This window comes from Anastrepha ludens, chromosome 2 (assembly GCF_028408465.1).
Source record: "Anastrepha ludens isolate Willacy chromosome 2, idAnaLude1.1, whole genome shotgun sequence".
In the NCBI taxonomy this organism is placed as follows: domain Eukaryota; kingdom Metazoa; phylum Arthropoda; class Insecta; order Diptera; family Tephritidae; genus Anastrepha; species Anastrepha ludens.
Genome location: NC_071498.1, coordinates 74042093 through 74067962, shown reverse-complemented (window position 1 = coordinate 74067962; position 25870 = coordinate 74042093). Strand labels below are relative to the sequence as shown.

Genomic DNA, 25870 nt, shown 5'->3' with positions numbered 1-25870 from the left:
ATAAATAAACAAATACACAGTAGCCTAATTACATTTTATTATTAGCTGTTTTTTGTTTCTAACTTCAATTGAATTGATACGTATCCATGCAGGTGCAATTGGGGAGGGTACAACGCGGTGCTACATTCGATAGATGACCCATGGTGACAGGAAAAGAGAGTGGCACAAACCATTTGGGATAAGCGCAGACAGCGGGAGTTCCAATAGATGCGCTGCCACTGCTGGCAGCGAGTCCTGATTTGTGGGTGTACTGTGAACAAGTGGTTAAAAGAAAAGGCTTAGTATGATGTACAAAACTTCTTCGAAGCATTTACCTGTTCCGCAGTGACCGGTTTGAAGGCACTTCGAATAGGTACTGATGTCGCAACTAATGATTCATGACTAACTACAGCTGTTGTTGTTGCTGTGGGCGCTTCGGTTAATGCGCTGCTCATCGCAGGTGTGACAGTCTCAATGGCACGCACCAAATCCAAGTCACAACGTTTCAGTATCAACTCCAGCACAGAGCGTTTGCGGTGCGGAAAAAGTTGTGCCAACATGTCTATAGCGTTTTGAGAGATTACAGGTGGCAATGAAGTGGTAGGTGAGATTTTTGATGTATCTGAAAATTTTTAAATATTATAATTTTTAAAATACGCTTATTAGTTCCGATAACAGGTAAAAATATAATTTAATATGTATTTATTTCATTAGAAAATTGTGATTCTGCAAACAGAGGGGCCGAAATGCAATTTTTTTGCTAAAGGTTTGAAGTCCTGAATGTGCAAACGTAGCAATTCGTCCACTGCCTGGGCTGCGTTGAGAAATATTGAGATTTTATTTCGAATTGAACTTTTAATTTGGCCAAAATGCCAAATTTTTTTGCAAGTGATTTTGAAGAAACCAAGTGAAGATTTGATTGACGATAAAAATACCAATTCCATCCTTAGCGAACTAAATTTAACAATATGTTATTAGTTGTCTTTACGATGTTAATTGATCGTCTCATAGCTGCGACATACTATTTGACTTTTTTGTGAGGTACCTAATATGCGATAAATCCAGAGACTATCTAGGTCTTTAGTAGAATATGGGGCAAGACAATCATAAAATAAATAAAGAACCATAAAGAAAGTTGGCTTTCAAGTAGCCTATCAATGTTTTGCTGAGCTGTTCGGGTGAAACTATGACAGGATGTGGCCTACAAAGGACCACAATCAGCATTTTAAAATTTAATATCTCGATAAAATACTTGTACGTTGCTTTTGAGTTTTTTGGCGGAAAAACTTGCGATGCTACAATACATAACCCCAATTGTTTTTATTCATTAAATAATAATATTGAAGTGAAAGTTACACTTGTCATTTATTGATGTTATTACGAATAGGCATAAGTTCGTTTCCATCTTTGACAATCTGCTTTTCCTAATATATACGTAAAGAATATGTACGAATCGACAAATTCAGAATCACGTTAAAAAAATCACCATCTGGAATAAAAAGTACATTTTAGGTAAAAGAGGGCGTAAAAAGTTTGATGAATCTTCCCCGTGGAAAATAATAGTGTACTTTTACGGTCTCTTCCGGAGCACTTTTCACGCAGTAAAAGACGCCGATTTTATGCAATTTAGAGAATAAATATATTTTTTTAGCTAACTTTATAACATATCGAATTTCAATCAGCATGCCATCCTAGAACATACTATATAAAAATAACTGCCATATTCGTAAAAAATGTTAATTTTTCAGCTTCTAAAAAAGGAAACGTGCTGAAGACGATGAATCTGATAATACCCTTAAGTCAAATATAGATCCGATACCACCTACAGTTTGTCAGACTGAAAATTCTGCAGATAGTGTTCCAAAAAGTTTTTTATCTGTAGCACTTCCATGTTCAGATGAAATGTACTCTAAAGTACATCTTTCACATGATTTGGGATTATGTCTTGGACGATCATCACTTATTTTAACTTCTGAAAAAATGGGTACCGTCGAAGGATTACAATTTCCATGGTGATGTCAAAGATTCGGCGAGAAAATTCTGATACGAATGCTTAGAGTTGTATTCTCCCTGGCTTCAATACTCACAGAAATTGAAATGTGCCTTGTGTTTGCATTGTGTCCAATTTCCGCCTAAAAATCCTCGATGTGTTTTGGGCTCACTCATTAAGAAACCCATACAACGATTAAGGACATGAATGAATATTGCCGAAGTCATGAAACCAATCAATGGCACCAGGAAGCAAAAAATGAAGCGAAAAGTTTTATGGAAAAGACACCCATTAATCTGTCTTTACAGAGTGGATACGAAAAGATAGTCGAAGAAAATCGAATATTCATGTCATCTGTTATAGAAACTGTGATATTTTGTGGTGTCCATGATTTGCCATTACGGGGAAAAAACAACAAAGAAGGTACAATTTGTGTAATATTTCGATTAAAACAGTTTAATTCCATCATATAACATAACATTCATACTATTTTCTGCTTGTAGGTGTACTTTATGATCTTTTACGACTTAAAATTAAAGCTGGTGATGAAAATCTCAGAAAGAATTTCGAATAAGGAAGAAGAAATGCTACTTATACATCGCTACAAATACAAAATGAGATCATCAGTTTGTGTGGACAGGTTGTTAAAGAAGAAATTATCAACGATGCCAAGAAAGCAACTGCATACAGTCTTATGGGAGATGAAAGTCGAGACATAGCGGGGAAGGAACAACTTTCTGTAGGTATTCGATTCTATGATGAAGAGAAAAAAGTTGTTCGAGAAGAATTCGTGGGTTTTGTTGAATTAGATGCCATGGATGCACAAACAATTGCCTCTGCGATTGATAGTTTCATTGCAGAGACAGGACTAGATCCTCTTAAATTCAGGGATCAAGGTTATGTTGGATGTTCAACTATGTCCGAAAAAGATAACGGTGTACAGGCAATTTTAAGACATAAATATGATCATGCTTTGTATTTTCATTGTGCAAGTCACAAGTTAAATCTAGTCGTAAACGATTTGAATGAAGTTCCGCAAATTCGTAATACCGTAGCAACAATCAAGGATGTCATCAATTTTTATCGAAATTCTCTTGACAGAAGAAAATATGTACCTAATATTCCTGCTTTTTGCAAAACTCGATGGTCAGAAAAATACAAAAGTATTGCAATATTCAAAGAACATTTCGTTAGCATCGTAAATGGATTGAGTAAACTTTCTATAGAAGGTAACAGTGCGACAAAAACAGCTGCACTCAGCAGTTACTTAGACAACCTTTATCACCTGTCTTTCTTTGATATCAAAATAGTCTTCTTATCTCGAGCCAGTTGTCAATATTTTACAATCAAAGAGACTAGACCTACTTGGGTGCACAAAACAAATTTATAAAATCATAAAATTAGCGAAAGATCATCGGATAAATGTGGACTCAGGGATCGAAGACCTGTTGACGGATTCTAAGGTGATAGCGAAGAAATTACAATTGGATCTCCAAAAACCAAGAATCGTCAGTCGCCAAAAATATCGCTCAAATCATTCTGCATCTGATGAAACTCAATATTGGAAGATATCACTTCTTATCCCATATTTACATTCATTCATTAGTAAGGAAAGAATGATAAATTCATAAAATCCACAATGTACCGTATTGATAACTCATTTTTAACAGTATTATGCATTTTGAGTGTACACAGACAAATGGTCATGGACAACGATATATTGTCCATATTTCGCATCTAAAATGAGTTTGCCCAACCCTGATCGAACCAAAATAAAATCCTGGCTACGGCCTTGCTCATAAAGAGGCAATTGCGAGAAACATCTCTCGGGAAGCATGTCTAATAAAACAAGTCCCTGTGAGGATTCCAAGTGGTGCTGGACAGAATACTTTGAAAGAACGCATTAACCGATCGCAGAGAGCCGTGCTGCTCTCAACAATATCCGAGATTAACCTATCTCAAAATGATTTCAGTTCAGAGCGCTCTTCTCAGCGCAATCTCCGAAAACTTACTTTCCTGTAGGCATGCTGGCTGAAGTGAATCGGTCTATAGTGGAGCGATCCACATTCCAGCCAAATGTGTGCCAGTTTCTCCCGTCGCTTTAACAGGAAATATGAGAAGATTGGGTAAAGCATCCCCAACAGTCCTCCATATTTCAGGTATAGCATAAAGCAATACCCGTACTATTAATGGCTTCGTGGCGCGCTTTTTGATACACCCAGTCAGAGTTGCATTTGTAACTTCTGCTTTTAAACAATTACCACCCTTTAAAAGTTGTTTATCAGTCAAAAAATAAATCAGAAGGTAACAATATCTAAAAGTCGCCAGATTTCTTTATTTTCAACCCGGACAGCTTTTCATCGAGCAATTCAGATTATCATACCTATTTTTTTTATCACAGTTGAAGGTGACTCAACTTTGCTATAATTTCCAGCCATGTACTGCCCTTCCACTAGCACTGGCATAAAGTCTTATTTTCCGAGTCTGCTACAAATTTATGAATAATAGGTATTTGACGAATTCCCGGAATTGGGTGTGATACGAAGCTCAAGACCATACGCGGAGTAGGCTGCGCGTTACCGAGCTATTGATCTTCATTACGCATACAAAATAAAATAAAAAACTATTTAATATCCACTCACTTTTTGCTTCATGACTCAAACTACCAACATAGCTGGACGGACTGAGATCCTCAGCTATATGTTGGATTTGATTTTGTTGCTTTTGGTGGTGCTCTTGCTCATGCTCATGCTCATGCCTTTCCTTTGTGTACCCCACGTCTGCACCACCTTCTAAAGAACCCGTGGATAATCCAAAGATTTGTCCTTCAGGCAACGTATCGATTTGTGTGCCCGCCTTTGTGGACATCAACCGCAGTGCAATGGCATTTTCCACCGCCTGTTGACGCTTGAGAGCAACCTGAAAATGTATAAGAATCACAAGCTTTTACGAATATAAACAAATGGCTTAGTGAATAAAAATGGTGTGTAAACACTACCGCAAGGAGTATATACATATACATATGTTCATCCATATATGCGAACAAAGAAATAATACAATCATATGTACTTCGGTGTAAATTGAAATTAATATGCGACACAACCTACACATTTTCACTTTTTCTCTCCTATCTACATATTTACATTATTTTATTAACTTTTGTGTATTTTGATTGACTTTCTCGTCTCGAATTTCATTTGTTTCCACATTCTTGTTGTTTGATTTCATCACGATAATATACTCGTACTCACATGTATGAAATAAGCAAAAGTCTTAGCTAAAAGAAAAGCGGGCAGGGTATTTTTGCACTCCACCAAAAAAAATGTGTTTAACATAAAATTCTGTGCTCATTCATACTTTTATATTGAGTAGTATTTGTTGCTTTTTGGCAAATAAATGAGAAAATAAATCTCGATGCTTTTGCCTTTTGGGAATTACAAAACCAACATTGCATACACCAACAGCTCTTATCATAGTTTTGTAACTTGAGTAGCCTTCGGCTGATTGTTGACTAAATACGATGTTCGTGAATTGTCGATGCGGACACTTGTGCAAACATGGAAACGGATATATTGCACGACTTACTGGCTGCAAACTTTGGGGAGCACTCACACATACATATGCATATACTATATATGTATGCTTTCGCTTAAATTAATACGATTTACTCGTAGTTTAATGGAGTGAGAGAGTTATTTAGGAAACAATTGTCGGATTGATTGCATTATGGATTAATAATAGTAAGTATTATTGTTGTAAGCATTTCCTTAGAATACATTTTTTATGTTTAAAGTTTTGCTGTTGTGAAAACTTGTTTTTTCTTTAATATTAAAAAATTCAAGTATTTCTATACAGTAGGCGATAGCGATACTAACTCTGCAGGGAAATATGCTTCCATTGAGCTCACAATTGCTATTAAATGGATCTTAACATCTGCAAATTTCTGGTATGACTTTGTCCCGTTTTCCCAGGTGCGCACCTTGTTGTTAAACGTTTTCAAAATAGCATCAGTCAAGTTAGATGGATAGCTGTATTTGCGCATGCAAATGAAGCGGTAAAATTAATATTGGGTTATCAAATTACGAAATGATGGCTGATGTCAAGACAGTGGTGGCGAGTAATTCGGTAAGACAGATACGTATGTTTTAACAGTGAAACTCACCGTCTCCCCCTGATATTGCTGTTGTAACAAATGTTTTTTAACATAATCTATAGATAGCATATAGATGGTCGTCTAGCGACTGTACGCACAACAGGTTCGAAGGAGGTTCACATTATCTCTAACATAAATATTATTAACATTCTTGTATTGATTTCAAAATACCTCTTTTAAGGGGGAAGTCTACTGTGACAAGGGAAAAAACAGGCTTATTTTCCGGATTTTATTTCTAACAAAATATTGCTCGTACATAAAATCTATTTAAACTCTTATCTTTATTATATATTTAAGTTTTTGAAAAAAAAATTTTAAGTCAAAATATTCAAAATGGTCGCTGTGGCACTTCTGCAAGCGCAGGTCCGCTTTTCTTAGGTGCCTAAACGGTGTACATGAAATCTTACGTTTCGGTGATCTAAAACAAAAAAACAAAATATTGTTATCATATACATAGTATTGACTCTCGCCTGACGTAGGATTATGTCGATAAAAAATTTTGGCGTTGAAAAAAAAATTCTAGAAATTTTTTTCTTTTTTTTTTGCCTAAAATTGATGTTACTATTGTTTATAACAATTTAACAAATAACGATATCAAAAAAATCCTATGTCAGACGAGAGACACTATTACAGAGAATATATAATTAAATTTTTAAGCTGATTCATTTATCAGAACTCGAGATATCGTGTACACCGTATACAAAAACTTAGTTTCGAGAAAAATGCGTTTAAAGTTTCAGAGTAGCAGGTACGCGCTTTGGAGCGCTTCGGGAAAAGGTCGAAATTTCAACGAAGAAAAATTTAGCCAGCTGTAACACATATTGTACCTTATTTAAGAGGGTTCAAAGTATTTTTTAAGCTAATAAAAAAAAAATCGATTTTTTGAAAAATTCACAGTAGACTTCCCCCTTAAGAATTGGCGAAGAAATTTAGCGCAAAGGAAACTTCTTTCCCCTCTGGAAGAAAAATATATTTCTAAAAATATGATATACTATACCCTCTAAGTAGGTATAAAATTGCCCAGTTTTGTTTTCACTACCTCCGAATAAAAACATGGGTAGGCAACCGTTCTAATATAGGTCCAAGAAGATTTCTGGCGAAGATGGTCCAGTGAATACTTGCAACAGCCACAGCTCGAAATAAATGGCGCATTTTTCATCCAACTGTGGAAATTGGACAGCTCATAGCGATTAGTGATGAGCGATTGCCTCCGAAGTACTGGGCATTAGGTCGTGTAGTTGATGCAATAAGTATCTACGTATGTTTATGTGGCATCCCTTCCACATACATATGAGGGCGGATCAAAAAGTACCCGTTTTGAAAACTGAGGGCGTCCCTGAGAGAAGTTGGGGCTAGCATCGTATGCTGCTATCTATCAAACGACGATAAAACAAATTTCAGAATGATTGATAGATTAGTTTGGATTTGACAGCTATTCAAGTAAGACGTGTTTCGTGATTTTCGCTAAGATGGAAAAAGTGTAGTATTGTTCTGTAATTAGCTTTTTGTTTTTGGATAGGAATAAATGCGAGGAGATAAAAGGAATGTTGGATTCTGTCTATGGGGACGCTTCGCCATCTATGACCACAGTTACATATTGGTTCAATGAATTTAAACGTTGACGCCTGGCGGACGTGTTTACCGAAGAAATCATTAAAAAAGTCCACGACATGATTCTCGCTGATCGATGAACGTAAGTGCGCGAAGTAGCAGAGGCATTGGTGTGTCGACCGATGGGTGCCGCGGTTGCTCACAAGTAGCAACAAGTGGATGCGGTTGTTAACTTAGAAGCAGTGTTTAGAGCAATTTAAGCGATATCTGAAGGAATTTTTAAGGCGAGTTGTCATCGTTGATGAAACCTGATTTCATCATTATACACCAGAAACTAAGCAGTAATCAAAACAATGGATTTCTTCCGGTGAATCTACTCCAAAGAAGGCGAAGACGGCCGAAAAGGTCATGGCACGATATTTCGGGATGCAAACGGCGTAATCCTCATGGATTTTTCTAAGAAAAAGAAAGCAGGTACACTGGACAATACCACAGTGAGTTATTGGACCGCTTTCATAAAAAATTTAAGGAGACACCCCGCATTTGGCGAAAAGAAGGTGCTGTTTCATCACGATAACGCACCAGCACATTTATCAGGAGTTGTCCCCGCCAAACTGCTTTAATTGCTGCCACACCGCCGTATTCACCCGACCTGGCCCCCTGCGACATTTTATTTTTCCCTCGCGGGAAAAAATTTAGTTCAATCGAGGAAGCCATGGCCGTATTTTGGAGAGTTCGACAAATCCTATGGCAGGACCGTTGGGAGAAGCGTATCTTTCTAAAAGGAGACTACGTTGTAAATTAAAAAAAAAAATCATTTCTAACACGGGTACTTATTGAATTGAAGTTTTATATCAATACGGCACCCTGTCACTTGAATTGAAGTTTGAATAAAGACAAGTTTGCACTGGGCAGGTACTGTATAACACACCTGGGTCGTTATAATACGGCAATTCATTTATTTATATGAAGTCTAAAACATAATGACAGTTTTTACAGACCTCTTAGAACTAGTAATTTAATTTAACTGAAACACAAATTTAAGAGATAATAAAATAAATTAAAAAAAGAGTTTAAAAATTCATAAAACTTCTTCTTTGATACCGAAAAGGCAAGCGAAATAGAACTCGATATCTGATTAAATTCTCTAAGTCCAAGGGCAATGCTCTGCATAATTCGTGTTAAGCAATTCAAGGCAAAATAGGTAAGGATCTGATTGTGCATACATCGCACAACTTCGCACAAATTTTAAACTGTCACATAAAAATGTGGTGAAAGCATTTTAAATACGTCCGCTTGCCTGGAAAATTTAACAACTTTTGAAAAATTAGCAGTGTGTTGAAAGTTTAGTTAAGTTAAGTTTGAAATGTCAATACCTTATCCATACCATTAGTATCACACTAATAGTCAAATTTGCATGAAAAGCATATTGTTATATTAACTAATATTATATTGAAGTATAATGATTTTTTTTTTAAGAAACATTGATTTCTATATATAAATGGATGTATGCGAAGCGTAATCAGCCTTAATATCTAGTAGAAATATGAAAGCGAACGCTCCATAGCAGAGATGAACAATCAATTTCTCCTATAATTACACCAAAAACAAAAGGCAGTGTTATTCTAGACCTTCCACTCTCTAGAGTAAAAAAAGAGAAGTCCATATAAACACAGTCCACTTGAAATCATTCAGCAAAGGTTGACAAACAAAATTAACTCAAGGCAGCTGGGTCGGAAATTTTAGACCTATCAGTGACAAATCCATACTGGTTTGGCGAATTAAACTCTTAGTCGCAAAGTATTTCTTTTCCTTTATAATTCCTCCGGAAAGTTTACATATATGTATTGCATAAGAAAGCTTCGAAATCGGCACACTTCGTTCTTTTTCCCATTTTTGAAAATTGGAAAAAAATATTAACAATTTTCTAATCATTCTTAAAACTCTTAAAGTTTGCTCAGCATTTGTAAAAACTATGTTGACAACAGCCGGACAAGTTTTGACAAAAATATGAAAAGCCCATCCTTATCCCTCTGCGTATAAGTTTTTAAACCCAATATCCCATATTTAGCGGATTTATCATTAAAATTACTCGCAAAAGGGACTCTAGTGCTAGACCTTTTAGATTTAAGGACCTAAGAATATAGTTTCTGTACAGAAAATTATTTAGCAATTGAATTTTTCCGAGCATTGAGGTATTTTATAAAGATGGTTTGATTCTTAGATTATAAAAATTATTTCTGAATTTTTTTTTAAAATGGAGATCGGGGATGATGCAATGATTTGTCATACGATTAATCCCTTTTTGCGACATCGACACTGGCACCGGCACAGCATTTATTTTAAAGTATTTATTCAAAATACTGTTACGCACTTTTTTAGACACCATTGTGGTGGTGGATAAGAATGCCTACATATGTGACCTGGTCTATGAAAAGGTACCTTACGTGTCAAAAAATCATATTTCACTTTTTTGTTGATTCGAATAGTGTGTGAAAGGCTCTTTAAAATGGTGAAAACCAGAAAGTCATAATTTGTTTAAAAGTTTGTTAAAAGTAAAAAAAAGAAAAGTACAAATACGAAAAAGACTGAAAAGTTTAAACCTTAACTGCTGTTTTCTCGAAAACTTGTTTTCGCACGTAAGGTACCTTTTCGTAGACCAGGCCACATATATTATATTAAAATTTAAAATTTTTTCCCAAAGCCAAACTTCCGGTGCATCTGTTGCCCGTTTAATATCAAAAACCTTCAAAATTAAACCCGTAGTTTATTGACAACATTTACCTCTTGTAGTTGCCATATGAATTGAAAGCTATATTTGCAAAAATTTAATGGAAGTCGTTTGCTCCTTGGAAACGCCCCAAAGGATACATCAATGCACTTTAGCTAAAAATGTTGCTACCTTTGTTATACTCTTCATTGCCGTAAATATCCTTTCTCTTTGACTACGAAGTTTAACTTTACTGCTTTCTTTCTGTTCCTTTTTCCATTTGGTAATTTATAGCCACACCTCTACGTTGTGATTGGTGAGATGGTTGTGTGTCAGCGTCGTTAGCATGAACGTTTATTCTGCGTCAGCAAATACTCGAGAGTACAGTAATGTAGAAAATCTAAGTACTTCTTTCGCCATACTATCCAAATTTACACAATGTCGCAAAAGTATGTACTGATGAAAGCCGCTACCAAAAAAAAATTGAATCACTTTTTTTCTTTTTAAGTTATCTGTTCCATTTTTGTTTTAATTTGCAGATTGATCTTTAAAATTTATTAAAATGGATAACTGGGACACGCAAACAAGAATTTGGATAGTCCGCCGCTATCACGCACTGGAATCCGTAGTTTTGGTACAGAGAGAGTACAGGCGGATGTTTGGCGGCGATCCCCCGAGCAGATGGACCATAATGAGACTGGTGAATAATTTTGCTGAGCAGGGAACAGTCACAAGAAGCCCTTATCATCGAAACCCACCAGTTCGGACGGAGGAAACGATCGCTGCTGTAGCTGCAGCTATACAAAGCAATCCAAGGGTTTCAACAAGAAACTTATCTGCTCAACTTGGTGTCAGCCGACAGTCTTTGCAAACAATAATGCACAAAGATTTAGACTTATTTCCCTACAAAATTCAAATGGTTAACAAACTGAATGCAGCAGACTTGCCGATTCGCTTGGCATTTTGCCAGAAGATCCTGCAAATGGTGGAAGAAGACCAAAACATGTTAAACTGCCTTTTCATGTCTGATGAGGCCCATTTCGATTTAAACGGCAATGTGAACAAACAAAATTGTCGAATATGGAGTACTTCTAACCCACAGATACTCCACGAGACGGAATTGCATCCTCTTCGCGTGACAGTGTGGTGTGCGGTTTCTTCACGCTGTATTGTCGGGCCTTATTTTTTTGAAGAAAATGGTCACACCGTTACGGTTACTGGAGACCGTTATTTGAAAATGCTGAAAGAATTTTTCTATCCAGAACTACGCCGAAAGAGAATTCCTTTCAACTCTGTGTGGTTTCAACAAGATGGGGCAACGTCTCACATAGCCCAGACTGTTATGACAGAGTTGCGACGAAAATTTCCCAATAAACTGATTTCAAGAAACTCCGAATTTCGTTGGCCCCCCAGGTCGCCTGACCTTACTGCACCTGACTTTTTCTTGTGGGGTTTATGTAAACAAGAAGTTTATAAAACAAAGCCAACAAATTTGGATGAACTAAAACAATCCATTCGGGCAACAATTGCGGCTATTCCTGTCGCAACTCTCAAAGCAGCAATGAACAACTTTTTACTAAGATGCCGCACTTGTGTCAACGAGCATGGGGGCATTTAAATTCAATTATTTTTAAAACTAATATAGTTAAGCTACATTTAATAAAATTTAATGACCTTCAACTTGAAAAAAAATAAATGAATTCCATACACTAAAAAAAAAGTTATTTGAGTTTCTTAATGTAGCAAAATTCATCAGCCACCCTGTATTTGTTTGCTTAATATTAAGATACATATTTCCAGAATCATCTTATCAGCAATGCTATTGGCAAATCTCCGAGTGTATTTCTGTCTTGAAAACTCTCCTCATTAAAAATCATCTTCAATTCGGAGGCGACATAAAACTGTAAAAACATATTCGGAAGGCTTTTATATAGAAAACAATTGTGAATATCGTATTGAAAATCTCCAAAAATCAACGCGCGTGAAGCCTTCAGTTTTGCTCCACAATACATATACATACATACATATGTTACACTATGGACAATCCATTTATTTAGATTAGCTGTTACTCGCGGCTTTGTCCACAAAGTACTTCTAGGTTGTACCATCATTTAACAAGAAATATTCCTTATATTCCTAAACAACATGAATTCAATTCGTACTTGCTCTTCCCTGATTATCTAATCTCTCTCTGTATTTAAACGAATTGTTTCAATTTTTGCAAAATTTACTTTATAAATATTATTTATAAATATATATAATTTTTAATAATATAGATATAAAATCAATAATATGTTTCATAGGATATGTATGTATTTAAAAAAAAAAACAAGTTACAAGTTATAAGTACTGCCGAAGGAATTACTTTGAGCATTTGAGTATACATTTGAGGTATAATCAAATAGCCATTTTCTTGTGATGATCGACAGGGTAAGCCTTATATTTTTAAACTTATTTATATTTTATGCAATTTTCCGGGAGGCAGCACTCACGACAGTGGGAGGCGAAATATTAGGTGGAGCCAATATAATCCACAGCATCTTGCTAATAAAATAATTACTAAGGAGAAAGTTGCATGGGCAATCAAATCTTTATCACCTTTTAAATTCCCGGGGCCAGATGGGATTATTCCAAAGATCTTACAGGAAACCTTGGATTGTATCCTACCATGGCTAGAGGAAATTTTTAAAGCATGTTTGAACTTAGTCCATATTCCAGATAGTTGGAAACTAGTCAAGGTCGTCTTCATACCAAAAGTAGGTAGGAGGGGACATGAATCAGCGAAGGACTTCAGGCCAATAAGTCTTTCGTCTTTCCTGTTAAAAACTTTTGAAATACTTTTGGATATACACCTCAGAAGCTCTTTGGAGGGCTCTGGTATATCAACTGCACAGCACGCATACCTTAAAGGCAAATCTAATGAGACAGCGCTTCACGAGGTAATCCGAACAATAGAGGGCATTCTAGAGAGCAAACATTATACCATGGCGGCATTCTTGGATATAGGGTGATTTTTTAGCTATTACCTTTTTAAATAGTAGGTTTACACAGTTGACGCACGTTTCGTGTTTTGTTTCACTGTCAAACATCTTCAGTTTGGTCTACAATTTAACCATGAATCGTCTTACAAACGAACAACGCTTGAAAATCATTGAATTTTATTATAAAAATGCGTGTTCTGTTAAGAAAGTTTATCACGCGCTTCTTCCATTTTATGGTCAGTTTAATCGACCCACTAAAGCGGCTATTCGAGCTATTGTGATTAAATTTAGAACCAAATTTACATTATTAGACATCAAACCACCAACACGCTTACGTAGAGTGCGAACTGAAGAAAATATCGCAGCTGCATCGGCCAGTGTTAATGATGATCATCAATTATCGATTCGTCGCCGTTCGCAGCAATTGGGCCTCTGTTACTCAACAACGTGGAAAATTTTACGAAAGGATTTAGGAGTGAAGCTTTTCAAAATACAGCTGGTGCAAGAATTGAACCCGAACGACCTACCGCAACGCATAATTTTTGGTGAATGGGCTCTTGGAAAGTTGGCCGAAGATCCACTTTTTTATCGAAAAATTGTGTTCAGCGTCGAAGCTCATTTTTGGGTCAATGGGTACGTAAATAAGCAGAATTGTCGATTTTGGAGTGAAGATCAGCCAGAAGAATTGCAAGAGCCACCAATGTATACAGAAAAGGTCACAGTTTGGTGCGGTTTATGGGCTGGAGTATCATTGGACCGTACTTCTTCAAAGATGCTGCGAATCGTAACGTAACTGTGAATGGTGAGCGCTACAGTGAAATGATATCCAACTTTTTTTGGCCCAAAATGCAAGAGCTTCTCTTGCATGACATGTGGTTTCAGCAAAACGGTGCCACATGCCACACAGCACGCGTAACAATGGACTTGTTGAGAGCCGAGTTCGGTGAACATTTTATTTCACGTTCGGGACCTGTCAATTGGCCACCCAGATCGTGCGATATAACGCCTTTAGATTATTTTTGGTGGGGCTATGTTAAAGCTCATGTCTATTCAGACAAACCTGCTTCAATTAACGCATTGGAAGACAATATTAAAGCATTTATATGTGAGATACCGGCCGCAACATTGGAAAGAGTATGCCAAAATTGGATAAGCGGATGGACCATTTGAAGCGCAGTCGCGGTCAACATTTGCATGAAATAATCTTCGAACATTAAATTATATGGACTGTACTATCGATTTAAATAAAAATTTCATAAATTTTTCTGAATCTGTGTTTTTGTGTGTTTGTGTTTTTTTGAAAAATTTTCCTATAGCTCTTAAAAAATCACCCTTTACATAGAAGGCGCCTTTAACAATGTTAGTACACATGCCACCCAACGGGCGTTGATAGACCTAGAGGTGGACAGTTGCATTAGTGACTAGGTCATCTCTATACTAGAAACCAGGATCATCAAAGCTAATATGGGTAATATCAACATAACCAACAAGGTCCCCGGGGGCACTCCACAGGGGGAGTATTATCTCCACTTCTTTGGCTATGTGTGATCAGCAAAATCTTAAAAAAACTTAATGGAGGTGGGGTAAAAGTGATGGCGTACGCTGATGATGTGGTGCTAATGGTGTCAGGACTATATCCCAATACGATCAGTGGGATCATCCAAAGGGCGTTAGGCGAGCTTAACTCTTGGGCCACAGGATGTGGCCCAAGTTTAAACCCGCGTAAAACAGAACTTTTTACCACCAGATACAAGGTACCAACTTTTACCCTACCAAATATCAACGGACAAACTCTTTCACTATCACCCAGTGCAAAGTACTTAGGGGTAATTCTGGACTCCAAACTTAGCTGGAAGTTAAACCTCGAAGAACGGGTAAGGAAAGCAGAAATTGCTTTATGTGCCTGCAAACGTATGCTTGGAAAAAGATGGGGTCTTCAACCTAAGCATACATTATGCCTGTATAAGGCGGTTATACGACAAATTTTATCGTATTCGTTCGGTAGTTTGGTGGAAAGCTCTAGGGAGAGATTACAATACAAAATAACTCGACAGAATACAAAGATCAGCCTGTGCAATAACGGTCGGTGCAATCAGATCATGTCCTAGAGAGGCTCTCAATGCACTGACACACGTTATTCCAATAGGCCTACATATAAAGAAGATGGCAATCATGAGTGCATTTAGATTAAATGAAGCGGGTCGCTGGAAAGAAAAAACTTATGGCCACGCTAGTCTGTTATTGCGACAAGCTCAGTTAATCACGGTGAGGTCTGACTACATCGTCCCGATGGTAACTTTCAATTGGAATTTTGCCACACTCTTTCCATTTAAAAAAGAATGGAATAAGGGATTCTCTCTAAACAACTTCGATACCACAGTCTATACAGATGGCAGAAAATGGATTGTGGTGTTGGAGATGGTATATATTCTCATAGACTTGGAATTGAAAAATCTGTGCGTCTTCCTAATACCAGCAGTGTCTTCCAGGAGGAAGTACTGGCAATTGGGGATGCTTGTAGGCTACTAATCACGGATTTATCTTTTAATGGCAATATCGCTATTCTATTCTATTCCAGGCGCTGGACGCGACTATAACAACCTCTAAAGTGGTGGATCAAAGTAGGAATAGCCTCACCAACTTGAGTGAAAACCATAAAGTAACCTTAATTTGGGTCCCGGGACACCGGAACATATAAGGTAACGAAAAAGCCGATGAACTGGCAAGAGGGGGATCTACCATGATAGCGTTCTTGCAGTACCGGTATTCACACCATTAGGGGCGGTCAAGAATGCAATTTCCCTAAAATACCTTCGAATTGCAGATTGTAGATGGAGAGACCAGACGAAATGCAAAATCAGCAGAACGTTATGGCCCACCTACAACCTCAAGGAATCGTCGACATTAATAAACATGAAACGACGGGACACCTGTAGACTAACGGCAGTCATAAATGGCTTCTGGTCTATCGGAGAGCAAGCCGCCAAAATGGGCATCCCTCACAACACATACTGTCATAGTTGTAAACAACCGGAGAAAAAGGAAACAATCTTCGATTTCCTCTGTGAATGCCCTGCCCTATGGAAGGACAGAATGTTAACCTTGGGCAAACCGCTGTTCGAGAGTCTCGAGCAACTGTCTGGCTTAGACTTCAACAATCTAATAAGGTTCCTAAACCGCACAGACTGGATATAGTCTTGCTGTAAATAACTGTTAAACAAGTTGGTAACGAGGATGTGGTAACAAAATGGTGCGGAAGCGCTAGTTGGATTCTAGATGAATCACCGCTCTAACCAACCAACCAACCATACCATTTTATAGCGTCTTATTTTATTTTACTTTACTTAATTTTATTGTGTTTTATTGTACCTATTTTGATAAACGAAAACTAATTTTAATTTCATTACTGATGTTGCTAAATTATTACCGCATGCATGTAATATTGAAACGAATCAAAAATATATGAATATCTCAACTGTATTCAATACCGAAACCCGTATTATAAGGGTTCAAGGACCCGTATTATAAGGGTTCAAGGACGCATTCATGAAGCTATAGTCATACCGATAAAGTTTAGGAGACCTATTATGATGGAACAGCGGTCGATCGAAGATCTTGCTAAGATTCAACAGAGAATCTATAAGAAAAATGATAGGTGTACTAACAGGTCATTGTTTAATAGGCAGCCACACTAGAAGGTTAGGACTACCTTACTTCGATTTCTGTAGAAGCTGTCTAAATACAGAAGAAGAGGAAACAGTCAGACACCTTTTATGTGAGTGTGAAAGCCTAGCTAGGAGAAGGCTGCGCACCCTCGATACAGCATTTCTAACCGATGTAGCGGATATAGCCCATCTAAAACTAAAGAAGCTCTGCTCGTTTATTAAAGCAACCGGATGGTTTGAAAAGGAACACGTAGAGTAAGGATAAGCTCCAGTGGTATCACAATGGACCTGCCGAAGGTCTAAGTGTGTCTTACGACAACCACCCTACCTACCTACCTACCTATTATGATGTCGTCCAAGCATGAGCTCATGATGTGCCAAGATCACGGAATTTCTCCGTCACTATAAATACATACTATACATATAATCCGCGGCAAGTTTTGGCTCCCGCACGTGAAGTCGTTGTTGAAGGCTGTACAATGAAGCTGCTTAAGACGCCGTATCGATAGAGTAAAATCACCACCGGCGTAAATCAGCCAGATCCCCAAGGACCGAGTCCCATCTTTTGTTGGGCGCGTGTATATAATTGGCGTTTACACCCATTTTGGATGTTTCGCCGGACTCCTCCCCCTTTTTGTGGCGTGCGACTTGATAGTGTTCCACAAATGGAGGGGCCTACAGTTTTAAACCGACCCTTTTTTCACGAGGAGCTTTTTCGTGGCAAAAATACACTTGGAGGTTTGCACTTGTCTGCCAGGGACGACCACTATTAGAAAAAACGTTTTCTATCATTTTTGTGTTTCATGCACGGATATTTGAACCTACGCACTTCCGAATGGTATTCACGCACCAACCCATTCGTCTACGGCGGCTGTTATTTGCATATACAGGACCATTTAATGCAATGCCGCCGTTGAAGAAACGTTGAGCATTCATACTCGTATTATATTTACGTGTCTTACTACACGAACAGCAAATTTAGAACTTTGTCATGACTTGTCTGCCGGCGCGAGATTTTATTAACTGCCATGGGATGACAATGCGATGGATTTGCTTTCGGAAGAAGATCTTATCACTCCAAATAATTTGAATTGGTTGTTCCAATTTGACGAAAACGTCTCAGTCAACTAATGTGAAGCTATGACTTATAAAATAATTTCGTATTGCTTAAGACCTTACCTTATTTTGAAACTATAGGTACGGCACTTTTTGCCTCAGTTGCTTCTACGCCATAAATAGCCGGACTAAGTTGAACCTTTCACAATTGATGACTAGGCAGAAGGGGTGTGTAACAAGAGTATTTCGAGCGAGAGACGGGCACATCCGTTTTATCGAGATTCGAATAGCCGGAGGAGCGCTGTGAAATTTTGTTATGAAGCTTGCCTTCAAGTAAAGGGTGAAGGCCGAGACGTCAGCCTACAACGGCATAACTCAATTTAGAAGCACAAGGATGATTGTATTCGGATTGGTCATCTGAAACAAGATGTTGACTACACCTTTGCATTCGATACATCGAATTGAAAAAGCCTTACCTAAATTCCAATTAAATTTTTATATACACACACGGACAAAATTATTCACACCACCAATAATTTGTCATTCAAGAAGTTGTATCAAAGAAGAAGATCCAGATATAATATGTATTCAGGAAACCCACTTTTCATATAATGTGGACCCTAATACCTTATGCTATCCAAAACAATACATTGGCTATTTCTCCAACCTACCCAATATACAATAGATCAAACAATGTATTGGTATATTAATAAAATCCCATATTACACACGAAGTTATTAATGTAGTTAGTTCAATATCCACTAGGGTATTTAAAATTAATTTGTGGACTGGAGTCTTTAACTCATGGATGCCTCTATGGTTTTCAAAAACTTCTAATACAAGGGAACTTATCTAAGAAAATTTTATTTTTCAACATCAACTCATTTTACTAAATAACTGTTCACCTTTCTTCTGTGGACTTTTCTTTCATTTCACCCCAGCTTAAGCCTCAAACGCATTGGACAATTTCTTCCATTTTAAGGCTTATTGACCATTTCCACATTTTCATTTCTATTCAAACAAATTTAGCCTTTGAAAAATTCAAGCATAATCGTAGATTTAAGATCGAACTACCTAGGTGGAACTCGTATCAATCAGAAATTGTTGACTTAGTCGCCAATGATGAATTATCTTCACCCGTAAATATTAATACAGAACCAGCAGTATTGAAAAAAATAATACTTTCAGCGGCCAACAAGTATATACCTCAAACCAAAAATAAATTTTCAAGATCTTTTCCCGTTTGTCCACCAAAAATCTGCGTACTCAAAAAATAAAGTACTGGAAAATTTATAAGCGTTGTATGTCTGTAACCAACCTTTTAAATTACAAAAAATCAAATGCTGTATTTAAAAGGGCTGTTAAGGTGTCAAAAAAATAAAGCTTCGAATCATTTACGTACCAAATTTCGCCACTTCAAACACCAAAAAACATTTGTCAGATATTAGATTGTTAGCCGAAGTCCGAAAAAGCCAAATTAAAACTATAATATTCAACAATAATGTTGTAACAGATTCCTTTGCCATGCTGTTTGCTCAGTATGGGTATAATTACTCTAAAGATAGTAATTTTCCACAGGAGTATACAAATGAAAAAGAAATTTAACTTTCCACAGCATACAGTCCTGCTAATATATCTCATACCGCCAAATACTTAGAGAAGAATTTTTCTCTTTCTGAGGTGGAATTTGCATTGCAGAATGCAAAAGGGAAAACGCCTGGCTCTGATAGAATCGCCTATCCAATGCTTTCAAAATAGCCAAACAAAGGCTGCTAAAACTTTACAATAGTATTTACAATGTATCTGTATTCCCACACGTATGGAGGTCTGTCATTATTGTTCCAAAAGCTAAACCCATAAAATCACCTCACTTTACAACTTCGTATAGGCCAATTTCTATACTAAGTTGTTTGAGTAAAATACTGGAAAAAATGGTGGCTGTGAGATTTATGTGGTTCATAACAAAAAATGGCTTTATCAGCCATAATCAGTTAGCTTTTAAACGCAATCATAGTACAATGGATTCTTTGATACAAATTCAACACTTTGTTTCTGATCCATTAAGTACTAAACGTCATGTTACCATTCTAGCAACCGATTTTGCAAAGGCATTTGATCGTGTGGGAGTATATGTTGTACTGAGGCACCTTGCTACATGGAAGATTGGTCAAAAAGCCTTTACTTTTGTAACAGATTACATTTGTCCAGGCTTTAATGACCCATCGTCAGTTTTGAGTGCGTATGAACAATAATTTATCTGAAATCTACTGCTTGTAAAAAACACCTTTTGTCAAATTCTTAACAAATTTAAAAAATGGGGACTACAATCCGGTGCAGTAATATCTATTTCAAAATATAAAATACTACGCGTATGTAAAAATAATAATTGTAAATTTCCTAAAATAATTTTCGATAATAATATTATAGATAGGGTAAATTGCTTAAAAATTTTAGGTGTTTACTTTGATACAAATTTCACTTTTCGGGATCAATGTACTAATTTAAGAAGACAGCTTTTGTCAAGATTGAATATAATTAAATATGCTTAAATTTATTCATACCAACATGCCTTAATTCTCTCTAATTACGCCCTACCCGTCTTTGGTTGGTGTGCAAACTCCAATATTAAACAACTGGAAGCTCCATATCACGCAGTATTAATGCGTTTCCAACATCTCTAATAAGATGCATCCTTGGTGAAAGTGGATTTCCTGCAATAAATTATTTAGTTCAACCAACGGGGATATTCACAAAAACCTGGTTGCAGTTTCTCGCCACAAACACTCTTTTAAACTCAGTTCCACTCTGCGATAATACGTTGCATACGCAAAAAATCTTGGAATTATTCCTCCTAAAAGGCGTCCCTTAATTAATTATCAACCTGTATAGTTGCTGAATGGTAATACTATTGACACATCTCTACACAACTTAAAAAGTAAATACTTGTATACTTGTACCCATGTAAATGACTTCTCACCACCGTTCCGTTGCGTAGTATCGTAGGTGCTTGACGTGTTATTTTGGTTTGTTTCCGTGGAATCGTGTTAGCTGATTGCTTTCTCACCACATAGTGTTGCCAAACAGTAAATTTTGAAATCATTTATAAAATAAACTCAGAAAAAATTTAATATTTTATTAAAATAACTTAAAACCAATTTTGAATAATGTTAATTATGGCATATTATACAATGAAAAATTGTAACTGATAACGCGGGATGTGTGTAAAAGTGTGTATGCAAAAATATCAATGGCAACACGGGAAAACAATATCCGGTGGAATTCTATCAACTTACTCGCAATTTACAAAGCTATTGAACTTGCTGTTAAAAATAAAGAAAAGTTTATAGTTTGTTCCGACAGCTTTTCCTACTTGAAAGCAGTCAGCAATGTATGCAATTTTAGCACTGTAGTTTCTCAAAGGATGGTTCCATGTGTAGAAGTCCATGCAAGTGGGGAAAATTACTGATCGCCATTCACTTAAGAGTGGCCAGAACGATTCTTCTGCATATGGTTCAAGTAGCTCACAACGTCCGGGACTAGCCCATGTATCCTCTGGGTAGCTTCCGAACACCCGTTCGGGAGTGAGCTAACGTGAGAAGGCGAAGCATTCCAGGACAGCTGGTTGTGAGCTGGGTGTGGGACCCGCCACTTAAAAATCCCCCCCCAATGGAAATATTAAAAAAGCCTCGGATGAGATCTCCCTATACCGATGACAACCACTGCAAACGAACTAAGGAATACCATTTGAGGGCATGCACCTGGAATGTCCGGTCCCTTAATTAGGAAGATGCCTCTGCCCGGCTGGTTGATGTCCTCGTGAGAGTAAAGGCTGACATCACTGCCATTCAGGACAATGCAAGGAAAGCGTAGGACCTTGTGACCAAAGATTCCTTCTATGAGCGCCTGGAACGTTCCTATGAGCGCTGCCCGCGCCCCGACATAAAAATCGTGCTTGGCGACTTCAACGCCAGGGTGGGCAAGGAGGGAATTTTTGCTCCCACAGTCGGAAAATTCAGCCTGCACAACGAAGCATCCGGTATCGGACAGAGGCTGATCGACTTCGCCGGGGCCCGAAACATGGTAGTCTGCAGCACCAGATTACAGCAGAAGATGATTCACCAAGCCACCTGGCTGTCTCCTGATCGGAAAACATGAAGCCAGATCGATCATGTTCTGATAGATGGAAGATATGCTTCTAGTGTATTAGATGTACGTACGATCCGAGGACCCAACATCGACTCGGTTCATTACCTTGTTGTAGCCTAACTGCGCACACGCCTCTGTGCAGCAAAAAACTTGCATCTACGTACACAACGAATGTTCAACATCGAAAAGCTGCAATCACAACAAACAGCCTGAAAATTCGGCACTCGACTCTCACTCCTGCTCTCAGAGAGTACTGCTCAACAAACCGGCATGCACGAACAATGGAGCAACATTTCTCGTTCTCTACGTACCGCCGCCGAAGAAGAAATCGAATTCCGCCGAGCCCGAAAAACCAGTTGGTACGACCAGGAATGTTATGCTGCCGCAGAAAAAAAGAATGCCGTCTAAAGAGCCACGCTGCGATCGGACGTAACTCGAGCCATGTGGGATCGCTACAGAGAGCTAAAAAAGGAAGAGAGACGTATTATCCGAAAGAAGAAGCGAGAGGCCGAAATACGTGAGTGCGAGGAGCTTGAGATGCTGGCCACTAGGAAAAACGCCCGAGAATTCTACCAGAAAGTTCGGCGGCTAACATAAGGTTTTAAGACCATGGCCTTTTTCTGTAAGAACAAAGACGGCGATGACTGTGACGGTGACTGACATCCAGAGCAATCTTAAATTATGGAGGGAACATTTCTCGAACCTGTTAAACAGTAATAGCTGCGCATATCACAGAGAATATGAAGATCTCGATACCCCAATCGTTTACGATGGAATTGTCGTTCCGCTACCCGACCATGACGTGGTGAGAATAGCGATAACGCGGCTAAAGAACAACAAAGCCGCGGGCGCCGTTGGTCCGCCGGCTGAGCCATTCAAACATGGCGGTGAGGAATTGGTAAGGTGCATGCATCAGCTCCTGTGCAAAATATAGTCGGATGAAAGCATGTCTGCCCATTGGAATTTAAGTGTACTCAATCCATGAGAGGGGTTATCCTGAAATCTGTCCAAATATCATGTCTGCCGATTGGAATTTAAGTGTACTCAATCCATGAGAAGGGTTATCCTGAAATCTGTCCAAATATCGCCTATAAGGTTCTAGCGAGCATATTGCGTGAAAGGCTGAAGCCCACCGTCAACCAACTGATTGGACTTTATCAGTCTGGCTTTAGACCTGGAAAGTCTACCGTCGACCAAATATATACAATACGCCAAATCTTGGAAAAGACCCACGAAAGGAGAATCGACACACACCATGTTTTTGTCGATTTCAGAGCTGTATTCGACAGTACGGAAGCGATTTACTTGTATGCCGCGATGTCTGAATTTGGTATCCCCGCAAAATTAATACTGCTATGCAAGATGACGTTGCTCAATACAAGCAGCGCCGTCAGAATTAGGAAGAACCTCTCCGACCCGTTTGATACCAAACGAGGTTTCAGACACGGTGACTCACTGTCGTGTGACTTCTTTAACCTGATATTGGAGAGGATCGTTCGAGCCGCAGACCTTAATCGCTCAGGCACAATTTTTTATAAGAGCTTAGAATTCTTGGTGTATGGCGATGATATTGACATCATCGGCCTTAACGACCGCGCTGTTAGTTCTGCCTTTTCCAAATTGGATAAAGAAGCTAAGCAAGTGAGTCTGATGGTGAATGAAAACGAAGTACTTCTTGTGATCAAACAAACAGTCGGCGCACTCGCATATCGGCACCCACGTCACTGTTGACAGTTATAATTTCGAGGTTGTAAAAGACTTCGTAGAAATCCAACGTAGAATCTATCTTGCCAACAAGTGCTACTTTGCACTAAGTAGGCAAAAGAATAGTAAAGTCCTTTCTCGACGAACAAAACTAACACTCTACAATGTTCTCATCATTCCCGTCCTAACCTATGGCGCAGAAGCGTCGGTGACAACATCCGATGAAGCGACGCTTGGTGTGTTTGAGAGAAAGATGAGTTTGCTCATCTTATTACAAGTTATTTTGAAGCAGCACCGACCTTCCAGTTCGCGTCTTTAGATAAAAAAGACCTAAAGAAATACATACAGCTCCATATAGATTCAAAATGGGGCATATAGAGACGCAGTTTCATTCACAAGTATAAAAGTATCAGCCCAGATCGTAGCAAGGTATTATACCATAGTAATACCACCCGTTACCAATCCACAATTTTTACCCGCCTAAGCATTGGTCACACCAACGTAACGAATCAGCATTTATTCACTGGAGGTTCTCCTGCTTCCTGTCTTTTCTGTTCCAGATTAGCATCAGTGGGACACTCCCTCAACAAATGTATAATGCGAACCCAGCGTCTACTCTAAAATCTGTAACATCGCGAAACATTTTATGTATATGTATATAATTTCAGCAAAGAAAGCAATTTAAGTGTATGCAATTTTATAATAACGTAATTTATATAATCTAGAATTTTAGTTTTAATATATTTATAGTTCACGTACTTCATATGTATTCTCTTATATATATATAATTGGCGCGCACACCCTTTTAGGGTGTTTGGCCGAGCTCCTCCTTCTATTTGTGGTGTGTGTCTTCATGTTGTTCCACAAATGGAGGGACAGATTCAAGCCGACTAAGAACGGCAGATATTTTTATGAGGAGCTTTTTCATGGCAGAAATACACTTGGAGGTTTGCCATTGCCTATTAGAAAAATGTTTTTCTTAATTTTTTTTTTGGTGTTTCACCGAGATTCGAACCTCCGTTCTCTCTGTGAATTCCGAATGGTAGTCACGCATCAACCCATTCGGCTACGACTCTTACTTAACATTAAATTAGAGAGTCGTTGGCTTAAGCTGGTTGTACTCTATTTTTGAAATTAAGCATTGTATTTTATACTATATTTAATATATAATAATGATAGATATATATCCGGTATCCACAATAAAGTCTCCATGTTAGATTTAGTCTTAAAAATATCGCCTATTTCTAGAAGATTCTTCTGACACCTCCATTTCTGTGGGTTTCTCGTCTTAATCTTCTCGAACAAACATATTTACTGAGTGGATATCCTAGCGAAATCCGTAATAAAATGATAATTTTTGTAAATCCACATCTTTACTAAATATACATAAATATTGCTCGTTTCTTCTTCTGCATACCTGTGCCGCCATAATACGCTGCCGTTCGAAGATTAACACACACTTCACACATTTACAATTCTTGTAGGTGCAAAGTTTTTTGTGACCACGCAATTCAGAGATAATGCCATGATTGCGGCAACGCGCACATTTTGGCACACGATTAGCCCCTTTTGGTGGCATCAACACTGGCACCGACACCGCATTTATTTTAAAAGATTTATTCAAAATACTGTTACGTACTTTTTTTGTAGCCATCATTGTGGTCGTGGCATTGTGATCTGTATTCAAATTTGACATTTTTTTCCAAAGCCAAACTTCCTCTGCAACTGTTGCCCGCTTAATATTCAAAGACCTTCAAAGTTAAACTAATCCAGCTGGTTAGTCCACAAAACTCCTTTACGTATTTGAAATAGAAATAACCAGCATTTTAGCGGCAACATTTACCTCTTATAGTTGCCATTTGAATTGGAAAGGGAAGCTATGTTTGCAAAAATTTAATAGAAGTCGCTTGCTCCTTGGAAACGCCCCAAAGGATA

General features: G+C 37.9%; 1 protein-coding gene across 1 annotated transcript; it reads right to left on the bottom strand.

The window, feature by feature from the left end:
- Nucleotides 1-25631, bottom strand: LOC128866755 (doublesex- and mab-3-related transcription factor A2). The gene is made up of 4 exons (XM_054107763.1): nt 25353-25631; nt 4612-4888; nt 315-601; nt 1-250 (listed from the first exon to the last, which is right to left on the bottom strand). Exons 1-4 carry the CDS (start codon nt 25629-25631, stop codon nt 65-67), a joined length of 1029 nt encoding a protein of 342 aa, XP_053963738.1. The 3' UTR covers nt 1-64.
- Nucleotides 25632-25870: the final 239 nt, after the last annotated feature.

Coding starts and splice junctions, on each gene's coding strand:
- LOC128866755 (XM_054107763.1), bottom strand. CDS start 25,631: ATGTCAAATTTGAATACAGATCACAATGCCACGACCACAATGATGGCT. Junction 4,889..25,352: donor AGCGTATTATGGCGGCACAG/GTATGCAGAAGA, acceptor ATACATTTTCAG/GTTGCTCTCAAGCGTCAACA. Junction 602..4,611: donor TTTGAGTCATGAAGCAAAAA/GTGAGTGGATAT, acceptor AAAAATTTTCAG/ATACATCAAAAATCTCACCT.